We start from the raw sequence: 11,104 nt of genomic DNA, 5'->3' as shown, positions 1-11,104 counted from the left end.
GGTGTTCCGGCGGGGACCAGATGTCCGGGGGCGTGGTCTATCTTAGCCTGGGGGCCGGGTGGAGCTGTGTATGGGCGGGTTCCAGTGTTGAAGGCTGGTCCATCTTTGGGGTCCAGTCCCAGTGTCGTGACCCTACCGAGGTCAGTGGCCCGAGTCCACCAGGGGGTCGGCCGACTGGCGGCCAGACCCCAGGGGCTGCTCTTTTACCGATTCGAATCTTGACTCTATTGGCAACTCCTCCAGGTGTTGGGACCTCTGGACCTCAGTTGCGCCTTCTATAAAATACTCGGCAGCGTCTGCAAAGTGTGTCTTGTCAACATCCCCCCCCAGAAAGTACTGTTAACTAGAACACTGTTAACTACTTTTTTTTTTTTTTTTTTTTTTGAGACGGAGTTTTACTCTTGTTGCGCAGGCTGAAGTACAATGGCGCGATCTCTGCTCACTGCAACCTCAGCCTCCGGGTTCAAGCCATTCTCCTGCCTCAGCCTCCCAAGTAGCTGGGATTACAGGCGTGAGCCAACACGACCGGCTAATTCTGTATTTTTAATAGAGACAGGGTTTCACCATGTTGGTCAGGCTGGTCTCGAACTCCTGACTTCAGGTGATCCATCGCCTCGGCCTCTCAAAGTGCTGGGATTACAGGAGTGAGCCACCACGCCCGGCCTTAAACTGCTATTAAACATGCTGTTTCCCTGCCTCCTTCCCAGACCGGGAGACACAGGGGCGTTTGCATTTGTACCAGGCTACCCGGTGACTCCCATAAACTCCTTTGAAAACCGGCGGATCAGGAGTATCTGAGGGCTCCTTCCCTGAGCTGATCATGCCGTGGATGGAAGCTATTGTGAGGGTATATGTAGACTTGCCTGGGTCGGGGTGCCCAATAATAAATCCACCCCACTCTCAACTTCTCTAGACGAAGATTCCCCATCTTCGTCTAGAACCCTCACACCAGAGGACCTGTCTGAGTAGAAAGCCAAGGTTCAGGAAGGGAAAAGCAGTTTCTTCAAGGTCACAAAGTCAGCCAGAGTTCAGTGCAGGCGCAAGGACTCCCAGTCCAGTGCTCTCCCCAAGTCTCCTCTGTACATCCATCCGCGTTTTGGGGGCTTGAGTCTGTCCTGGCACGGGTAGCTGGCAGGGGTCCCGAGTTCTGGCCCGGAAGGGCCTGGCCACCCACTGTCCTCCGCCCAACTTCGGCGCAGGCCACGGGGTGAGGGTAGTCTCTAAAAACTGCGACCAGGTTCTAGGCTCCCTCTGGGGGTGGAGCCAGACCCGAGCGACAAGCGAACGGTCCAATTCTGGGCGGGCTCTAGGCCCGAGAGCCAATCGGAGGCCGGGGGCGCGGAGCGTGCAGGGAGGCAAGGCGCTGTAGCTTCGGGGATCCCCCGAGGCTGCTCGGCCCGGCCCCACCTCCGCCGTGGGTCCCGGCCCTACCCACCCTAGCTCAGGCCGGCAGAGCCAGCGCTCGCGGATGCGGCTGGTGCGCAGTAGCGGGCCTGGCCAGCGGCTCGGGGCTTGCAGGGAGGGCGGATCTCGGGTCGGACCCGCAGCCCCAGACGCCGAGCTTGGGGGTTCCCCCCGCCCCGGCCTCCTGCCAGTCACTACCACCCCTAGCCTCTCCAACTGAGCTCGGCGCCGGGAGAGGATTAAGTAAGTGCTGAGGTCACTGCTCCTGTGCAAGAAGGGAGGCATCACAGGGTCGCGGAGGCGGGCATGGGGATTGGGGCAGGGAGGACTGAGAGACCTGGTGGAGAACAGCATGCCGGTTCTCGAAGGTCGCGGTGCCGACCCCTTTTACCCCGGTTTCCTTCCCTTCCCCTTTGGACCCTGAGGCAGGCCTGGAAAGTGGTCAGTAGGGCCCCTTCTCTCCTTTGGGAGGCGATGTTAACAGAGCCCCAGGGCACGAGTTAAGGGTTTGGCCCAAGGTCACGCCCGGGATCAGTTGCAAAGCCAAGAAAAGAACCCGGGACTTCCTATGTGCCCAGATGTGCCCAGCCTAGCTGGAGGGAGAAGGCAAAGAGGGATGAGCCTTTCTACCCCATAACCCTCTGCCAGCCTTGCCCCTTCCTCAGGGACCATCAGAGGTGTGTACACACCTCACACACGCCCATGCATCTGCACAGGGAGGCAACCCCACTAATGCCCATGAACCAGCACACGGGGATGTATGCACCCACGAGCTAGGTATCCCTCCTCTCCCTAGGCCGTCCCATCTGCAGCTTGGCTGGCACCTCTTCCCACCCCACCTTAACCAGGGCCCTCTGCACTGGGCAAATCTCTCACCCTCTGCTTCCAGGGGAGGAGGGTAAAGAAAGAGAAGGCACCCAAACTGGGAGCTCCATTCCTGCCTCACCTTTCTCCTTGACCCTAGCAGCCCCTCTATTGTTGGTGGGTGGGGAGGGCAGTCCAATGTCCCCGAGAGCCTGCGGAGAAGCCCCGCCAGAGAACCAGAGCCTCTCTCTCCTTCTTGTCTTCTGGTCTTTCCACATCAGCCTCCACCCACACTCCAAGCATAGTCTGGACCATACAGTGGACTGGGTCCAGGGGCTCCCTTGGCTCCCCTTTGTGACTGGGTTGGCCATGGGGAGAAAATCTAACATGTAGTGGATGCTTACTGTGGATGGGGGTTGTGCTGAGCTAAGTCTTTCTTCGAGACCTGTTTGTTCTGCCATTTCTGTAACCCCATGACCCTGTGGGGATGTTCTCAATATCCCCACCTTAGACTCAGGAAAACGGAGACACAGAGAGGTGGAGTGACTTTCTAGGGATCACTAGTTAAGCGGCTGAGCTAGGTTTCAAAGACAGGCCTGTCTGACTCTTGGGCAAGTGTTTCCCTCCAGGAAAGGAAAAAGCTGTGGTATTTTTCCCCCCAAGCAGGATGAGGGATGTGGGAGGCAGGGAATGAGGAGGTGGATATGGGGAGGTGGGGGATATGGGGACGCAGGTTGGGGGGAGTTTTTGATCAGGGGAGGGAGACTTTTTCTTTCAAACATCCCCGCTGCTTTTCATATCTTCCAGGTTTGATCACTATGATCATCTCACCCACAGATAGAGGATGCAGGGCTTCATTTTTGTTCCTAAAAACAGGGGCACCGTAGATACGTAAAGTATGTGTCCTAATGTCTCCTGAACTTACCCTCATCCTTGCCCTCAAACCTTTACCTCCCCAGTGCTTTCAGAACCTAGAGAGACTTCATCTCACTACTGAGCCCCTGTCCTTAGCCTCATGTTTCTTATTCTTTCCTTTCTAGCACCCAGGAAGGCAGGGGGCTCCCTTTATCCAAGGAGGTGGCTGTGCAGGTGGCCACCACAGGTGGCAGGAACCACAGGCTGGGGCACTCCGGAGTCAGGAGTGAGTGGGCAGGTTGACTGGCATCAGGCAGCCTCTCAGCCAGGGCCCTCTCCGGATCAGCATGAACTCCAGGACCGCATCTGCTAGGGGCTGGTTCAGCAGCCGCCCACCCACCTCTGAGTCTGACCTGGAACCTGCCACAGATGGGCCAGCCTCCGAGACCACTACCCTCAGCCCAGAGGCCACCACCTTTAATGACACCAGAATCCCTGATGCAGCTGGTGGCACGGCCAGCGTGGGTACCATGCTTCTGTCCTTTGGGATCATCACGGTGATAGGCCTGGCTGTGGCCATGGTGAGAGCTGGGGTAGGCTGGGGGAGGATAATCAGTGTTTAGATTTATAGAGAACCTAATCAATCAGAAGACAATCTGGTTGTTGTTATTGTTGTTTTTGAGACAGAGTCTTGCTCTGTCATGCAGGCTGGAGTGCAATGGCTCGATCTCAGCTCACTGCAACCTCCACCTCCGGGGCTTAATCGAGTCTCCTGCCTCAGCCTCCCAAGTAGCTGGGATTACAGGCGTGAGCTGCCACGCCCGGCTAATTTTTGTATTTTTAGTAGAGATGGGGTTTCGCTATGTTAGCCAGGCTGGTCTTGAACTCCTGGCCTCAAGTGATCTGCCCCCGTTGGCCTCCCAAAGTGCTGGGATTACAGACATGAGCCTCTGTGCCCGCCAACAATCTATTAATGAGAGTGCGGTCCTCCTCTCCTGCAGAGATTTGTCCACTGGGGCCCAGAGACCAGAGAGGCTACGCTTCCAATTGGAAACAACAGAAAAGGTTCTTGGGAATACATGGTGTCTTGAGCTGGGTCATGAAGGCCACATAGTAGTCAAGGAGTTCCAAGTGGAGGGTCCTGATGGGCAAAAGTTTGGAGGCAGACAGAGGGTTCTGTGAGCAGCCAGCAGGACAGTTAGGGCAGTGGATGTGGGGTTGCAATAGAAGAAAAGGCTTAAAGGTGGTTGATGTGGACCGTGGGCTGCAGAGTCTGGGTAAGATGATCTGTGCATGGGAGGCTGTTGGCAGTGAACATTCATTTATTCACTTGGCAATTATTTACTGAGTACCTGCCCTGGACCAGGCCTTTGGAACCCAATAGAGGCTGGGAAGACAAGGTCCTGCCCTGTGGTTCTTACAGGGAGTGGGAAACAGATAAAAACCAAGGGTTCCAAGGGAAGCCTGCAGGGACTGACTTGGGGACTCAAGCAGGAAAGCAGGAATGCTTTCCAGGCTAGGTGGTTAGGGACAGCTGAGGAGCAAAATTAGAGCTGAGACCTCAAAGTGGAAGCCTGGCCTCCGTGTCATGAGAAGGGGTGGAGGTGGCAGCCATCAGGAAGGAAGGGGGCTGGGGAGAGGGCTGCAGGTATCCTTCAGTAGTGAGTGTGATGCCTCTTGATCTGGTGTCAGTCCCTAAGGATATGGGCTGTCCCCCTAAGATGATACATGGACACTCAGAATGTCACTGAGGGACCACTGGAGATCGTGCAGGCTGAGACTAGGGAGGATGGGGTGCCCCTGAGGTTCCCCAGTATGCCTGGCAATGGTAGGATTCTGCCCACTGCTCCTCGCAGGCTCTGATGGCTGGCCTTGGGCTTAGGAGCATGTTGCTCTGACAAGTAGGGCTGTGGTGTGGCCCATCATGGCCTGGTTGGAGCTGCTGTTAAACCAGGGTTGCCATATGGGCCCCACAGGCTCCAGATTGCTGCCAGGGAGCAACTGCCAGCCAGCAAGCAGGCCCAGGGTGCAGCACAGGCAGAATGAGGCCAGGGCCTGAGAGGTCTCCTGGGTGGAGGTAAGGCAGGATGCCAATGTTTTCCCTTGGCACCCATGCAGTGGGTAAGCAGATGGAGGCACCCTTAAGGGCAGAATGGGGCCTAGAAACTGCCCTCGTTACTTTCAGTGAAAGGTTTTGTCCTTGGAACTTGAGAACGCTCTCTTACTCTTGTTCTAGAGGAACATTCAGAAGGCCTGGGTGGATGCCCCTCTTGCCAAAATCAGAGGTAGGAAGCTCATAGGACAAAGGCAGCGGAGGGCAGAAGATAGCTCCTGGGGACCGGAGACAGGCCCAGAGGTGCTCACTGAGTGCTGCTTCCTCTCCCCGATGCCAGCCTCAAGCAGGGCCGTGGGTACAAGGAGGAGCAAATCTGCACCAGGCTTTCTGCCTTACCCAGGAAGGAAAAGTGCTTGGTATAGGCAGACCAGGATCAGTGGTGGGGGAGGTTCCTGGAGGAGAGGGGGCTGCACCTGCTGGACAGTGAGGGGTAGGGAAGATTTGGAAAGGAAGGTGTGGGGGTGGCTGTTAGCTGAGGAAGAGGGGAAAAGGCATGGAAATTGGGTAAAGGTTCTGGCCTTTTCTGTAGATCCTTCTGAATCCCAGGGTCTCAGGGGAGGGAGGAGGGCTTGGGGCAAGGGCTGAGAGGTGGGGACCACAGGGGCTGGGGCTGGGGCTGGATCCACTTGCTCAGGGTGGCAGGGGCTGGGCCAGAAGACCTTAGAGTTCCTGTCACAGCCTACCCACAGGAGAGCAAGGGAGCACCCCTACATGCAACCCTGGACAGGAGGGGAGAGTGAGGATTGATACCCTAGTTTCTTTTCAGGTTTTGGGGGTCCTGCAGGAGGAGCTCTGGGCCAGGCTGGAAATCAAACCAGATTCAAGCTGTGAATGGGGCACAAAGAATGTGGGAGGATTTGGGGTAAACCACAGGGCTGTGCTTTCCCCGAGGCAGAGGTAGTCATGCTCCTGGTAGTCAGAAACTGCCAGTTTAGGGAAGAGCAGGATGATGGCAGAAGTCCCTGGATTCCCCGCCCAAGGTGGTCCCTCAAGTCTTACCCACTTCCTCCCTCTCCTCAGTGCATTGTACAGGGTTTCCTACCCTGGCCTAGAGGTTCTAGATGTTTTCTCAGGCTGCCTAGGTCCTCATCTTCAAGGTTGTACAATGGGGGACCAGACCTAGGGGCCTTCTTAGGTTCCTCTTGCATCAGAGTTTTTGGGAGATGACCTGGGCTGATGCCTAGGGGCTCCAGTCCCCCACCCCTACCTTAGTCCACTGGGGGCCGTCAGCCTCCCATAGGAACTCCGGAGACCACCAGCTCAGGGCCTTGCCTAGAGCCACTGCTCTACACGCTACAGAGTCTGGCCACTGCCTGTCCCTGGTTCTTTTTACATGTTATAGAGACGGAGTGTCAGTATGTTGCCCAGGCTGGACTTGAACTCCTGGGCTCAAGAGATCCTCCTGCCTCAGCCTCTTGAGTAACTGGGACTACAGGCATGTGCTACCTTACTGGGTCCCTTTACTTTTTGCCTGCACGTGGCTTTGAGCCTGGGAAGAGTTGAGGGGAGGGAACGTGCTGAAGTTTTCCCTTTCTTCTTCAGCCCTGGGGAGCCACAGGCAGGTGCTGAGTGGCTGGAGCTACAGTTAGTATTGGCAGCCCAGCCAATAGGTGGGGCCCACCAGTCCCCAGGCCGGGCCTAACTGTGTGGGCTCCCAGGCTAGAGGGAGCCTCTTGAGTCCCCAAACTCAGTCTGGGCACTGTCTGCAGCTAACAATGTCAAAAGGAGGCATGGGGCCAGTGTGGTGGCTCACGCCTGTAATCCCAGCACTTTGGGAGGCCGAGGCGGGTGGATCACAAGGTCAGGAGTTCAAGACCAGCCTGGCCAACATGGTAAAACCCCATCTCTACTAAAAATACAAAAATTAGCCAGGTGTGGTGGTGCACACCTGTAATCCTAGCTACTCGGGAGGCTTAGGCAGGAGAATCACTTGAACCTTGGAGGCGGAGGTTGCAGTGAGCCGAGATTGTGCCACTGCACTCCAGCCTGGGTGACAGAGCAAGACTCTGTCTCAAAAAAAAAAAAAAAAAAAAAAAAAGAGGAGGCATGAAGATGAAGGGGGAGTGGTGTATGTGTCATTAGGATGGGGACCCAAGGGTCTCTTGTTCATCAGCCTCAGCATGTCCCCATCCAGAAGGGCTGCTGGGTTCCTCAGGGCCTCCTCTCCTTGCCATTTGATGCTGCTCCTTCTCTTGCAGGTTTTGTACATCAGGAAGAAGAAGAGGTAATTCCCCATCCAAACCCAAATCCCACCCAAAACTTGAGGCCATGGGGAGTGCTGGGCTGGGCTCCGAAGGAAGTGGGTGAAAAGCTGATCAGGGAGTCAAGGCCTGTCCTGCGCATTCATGGTTGGGGGTGACCACTTCCCTTTGGGGAGGGTTGAGGGCCCCCCTTGCACAAGGATCTCACACACAGGGCAGGCAGGTGTGAGGATTCTAGATAAGTGGGTATAACCCTGGGACTGGGGATGGCAGGGAGGGGGAAGGCTGGGATTACTCCCACCCAACTGCCCAGCCACCCTTGCCCTGCTGCTCTGAGCTGACTGCTACTGGCTCCCCAGTCCCACCTGAGACTCAGACGCTGTGGATTACAGCAAGGCCCTAGCCTAGGTGATCTCTGTGGGGCCCATGGATGACAGCTACTTGGCGTATGGCCTTACCCTGGAGTGGGTAACTGCTGCCTCCCTGGCTACCCATTTAAGGGGTTGAGCTGGTACTATAGGTGCAAAAATGTCTGTCATTTTTTCCCATTTCAAGGGAAATCTTAAGGCCCTAAGCATGGTTGTGTGCTGTGGCTCAGCTAGTCAGGAGGCAGGGCCTGGAGGGCTGCTGGGAGGGGAAGGGCCTGCCCTGTCCCCAGCAGCCTTTGCCCCCATCCCCAGGCTGGAGAAGCTACGCCACCAGCTCATGCCCATGTACAACTTCGACCCCACGGAGGAACAAGATGAGTTGGAGCAGGAGCTGCTGGAGCATGGGCGGGACGCCGCCTCTGTACAGGCTGCTACTTCTGTGCAGGCCATGCAGGGCAAGGTGGGCACTGACCAGGCTCCCCACCCCGCCTGCAGCATCCTCTGTCCTCCACCCTCACCCTCCCTCCTTTCTCATGCAGCTTTCTAGCACCTGCCTTGTGGTCAGATGGCAGGTATTGGGTATACGGCTTTTTCCAGATTTGTTCAGAAAGTGGTCATATTGCTCTGGGGCCACCCACAAACTCACAGCGCAAGGCCAGGCCAAGGCAGTCCTGGGATATAGCCTGGCTCTGCCCCATAGCCTGCTGATCTTTGGAGCCCCACTGGCATCTCTGAGCCTCAGTGTTCTCTTCCACAATTGAAAATCCTAATTCTTGCCCCATGTGCCCCCACATACTGGTTAGGAAAGTAGGAAAGGACTAATGGGAGAGATTGTTGGCGGCTAGGACCCCAGGTTCCTCTGCTTCCTGAGGGTCCATGGTCCTGAGTGGGTTGTGGATGGGGTCAGACTCTTGGGCAGCGGTACCTCTGAGTAGGCTGGTGGATTCCCAGTGGCTGACAGACCCAGGCATGTGAAGATCCCAGCCAAACTTGCCTCCTGTGTCCAAAGGGATAGGTGCCTGTGTGGCCATCCTGTTGTAGCCACTGGGCTGCCTGACCACTTGCCACCATTTCCCCAAATCCCCAAGGGCCAGAGCACCATGAGCAGGCCTGGCCTGCCCCTGACTTATCCAGCCTCTTTGCGTCTTCTTGGGCTCAGAAAGAATCCAGGCTGGAAGTCTGAAGACCCTTTGGTTTTGCCACCAGCTCTGCATCACCTGGGTCAAGATATATTGCCCCCTTGGGATATTCAGGAACTCGCACTGAGAACCTTGGTCCACCCAGCCGCTGGGACTTCTGGCCACTTGATACTTGTTTCCCATGTTCCTCCTTGTACCAGCCCCTGTGCTAGGGCCTGGGGGTACAGAGTCCAGCCCTCTGATCCCCCACTGGGAAAAGGCAGTGCATGCATAATTAAATCAACACAGTAAGTGCCTCCAAGGTGACAGGGCAAGCTGGGGAGGAATCATCTGAGCCAAGTCGTATTTGTAGGCTGAGCTTGCAGGGAGGGCATTCCAGGCAGAAGCCATTGCTAGTGCCAAGCATAAGCAGGCACCAGGAAGTGAGGGTGGAGGTGACCAGGCCAGTGAGTGCATGGCCTTGCCCATGGTCTCTGATGCCCCTGCCTGTCTTCCTGCAGACTACTCTGCCCTCCCAGGGCCCACTGCAGAGACCCAGCCAGCTGGTGTTTACCGATGTGGCCAATGCCATCCATGCGTGAGTGGCCTGGGACAAGCCTGGACTTCTGATAGAGACCCATCACGGTGCCCACAGAGCTCCCCACTCCCTGATTGTCAAGACCTACTCTGAAGATCTTCCCTGCCAAGACACAAGAGGGCTGAGCCAGGCCCTAGCTGTTCTCCAGACCCACCTGCTGACTCTAGACTCTAAGAGAGGGCCCTAGCCAGGCTGGACTTCTGACCACTGACTTCTCCTGACCTGAGGGCCCTGGCACAGAGGGCATCCCTCATGCTGAGAAGGTCAAGAGCCTCTGCTGGCTTCCTCATCCCCTGTCCAGATCCCTCACATCAGGGTCTGCCCCGCTAATGTGGAGGAAATGAGGGAGATACGGAGTGGGAGGGATTGGGGGAGGAAAGGGGAGGTTTCCCTCTGTTAGGGAGAGACCTGTTTTTTGGAATCTGGAGCCTCCTCTGGGGTGGGGAGAGGAAACCACCCAAGTTATAGGGACAGGGTAGGGCAGCATCTGTTATGGGCCCTGAGAAGCCCAGAGATGGAGCTGAAACTGTCCAGTATGCAAGGATGCCAGGAGAAGGGCAATTCACACCCAGGGTCCATCCATACTACGGAGGGTCCAGGAGGTCTCCCAGCCACCCATCCTTGGCAACCAGATGTTACTGGGGCCAAGCTAGGATGGGAGCTGAGGGGGAAGGAAGTAGGGGAATGGAAGTGGAAGGATGCAGCCCCCCGGGACCTGCCGAGAGGCCTCATGCATGTGCATGAGTGTGCCCATGGGCAGACATGTGCCTGTCCCAGCACAGCGGGCAGGATGAGATTGTCCACACTGGCCCCACCCTCCAAGTCGACCTCTACCCCATGGTATGTAGTGGAGCATCAGGGTAGGCTATCTTCTCTGCCTTCAATCTTCAGGGACTGCAGGGAAGAGGGAAGCACGCACAGCACGGTTCCTCTCTCCACTGCATTGTTTCACTGGGCTCACCTGCTTCTGAAAACGGCTCCCTGTCTTGGGCTCTACTGAGGATCTGGGGTTGGGAGAGGCTGTTGGTCTGAGGGCAGTAATCACAGGCTGCAGGCTAGAGGGGGCAGTTGTGACTGCCTGAAAGCGGGTGAGGGATTGCACCTCAGAAAAACATCTAAAAAACTTAGTCTATGTTTGAATTCCCCACCTCCATCCCATCTATGGGAAGAGCCGTTCAGTGTTTAAAGAGTGGGGAGATGGGTCCCTGCACTTGGCCTCTCCATAAGCCTTGGAGGGTCAGGGCTGATACCAGGGGTCCTGGCAAGCCATTGGGCAGAGACAGACTCCAAGAGCGGGGCATTTTTTTACGCTGGGCATACATATGCACACAAGCATGCACAGAGGCATGTCCCATGCCCAGCCTCTCCACCGTCACTGTCCGCTGCTGGCTGGAGGGGATGCAGGGGTAGTGTATGCAGACCTTCCACTGGGCAAATGCCATGTGTCAGGAGGGAAGGGCCTAGGAAGCCCCTATGGGGAAGGTTCTGGATTTATTCAGAACCTCCTCTAAATGCTATAAATACGTTAGCACTTGAGTCGACTGGAGGCTGCCAAGAATTCAGGATGCATACAGCTGTAATTTAACCCAGAGCAGCTCCACGTGAGAGCATTAAAGATGTAATGAAGATGTTTACATGGA

The 11,104-nt window shown here is 56.2% G+C and overlaps 1 protein-coding gene across 4 annotated transcripts; it reads left to right on the top strand.

Moving 5' to 3' along the window:
• Nucleotides 1–1,326: 1,326 nt before the first annotated feature.
• On the top strand, nt 1,327–11,104 carry C3H3orf18 (chromosome 3 C3orf18 homolog). Of its 4 annotated transcripts, XM_009445458.4 has the most exons (6): nt 1,327–1,647; nt 3,016–3,104; nt 3,249–3,644; nt 7,378–7,403; nt 8,061–8,208; nt 9,388–11,098. In XM_009445458.4, the coding sequence occupies exons 3-6, from the start codon at nt 3,411–3,413 to the stop codon at nt 9,466–9,468; spliced, it is 489 nt and encodes a 162-aa protein (XP_009443733.1). In that variant the 5' UTR covers nt 1,327–1,647; nt 3,016–3,104; nt 3,249–3,410; the 3' UTR covers nt 9,469–11,098. The 4 variants fall into 4 exon arrangements, with proteins under 4 accessions (XP_009443733.1, XP_009443732.1, XP_009443734.1 ...); XM_009445457.5 differs by lacking the exon at nt 3,016–3,104; XM_009445459.5 differs by lacking the exon at nt 3,016–3,104 and having other exon boundaries at nt 1,558–1,647; nt 3,249–3,584.

Source organism: Pan troglodytes, chromosome 2 (assembly GCF_028858775.2).
Source record: "Pan troglodytes isolate AG18354 chromosome 2, NHGRI_mPanTro3-v2.0_pri, whole genome shotgun sequence".
Lineage (NCBI taxonomy): Eukaryota > Metazoa > Chordata > Mammalia > Primates > Hominidae > Pan > Pan troglodytes.
This window is presented reverse-complemented; position numbering and strand designations above follow the sequence as displayed.

Bases quoted from the DNA above. Each gene is read 5' to 3' on its own strand.
- C3H3orf18 (NM_001251931.3), top strand. From the start codon at position 3,411: ATGAACTCCAGGACCGCATCTGCTAGGGGCTGGTTCAGCAGCCGCCCA. The intron at 3,645-7,377 runs GTGAGAGCTGGG...CTTCTCTTGCAG, and splicing joins TAGGCCTGGCTGTGGCCATG to GTTTTGTACATCAGGAAGAA. The intron at 8,209-9,387 runs GTGGGCACTGAC...GTCTTCCTGCAG, and splicing joins TGCAGGCCATGCAGGGCAAG to ACTACTCTGCCCTCCCAGGG.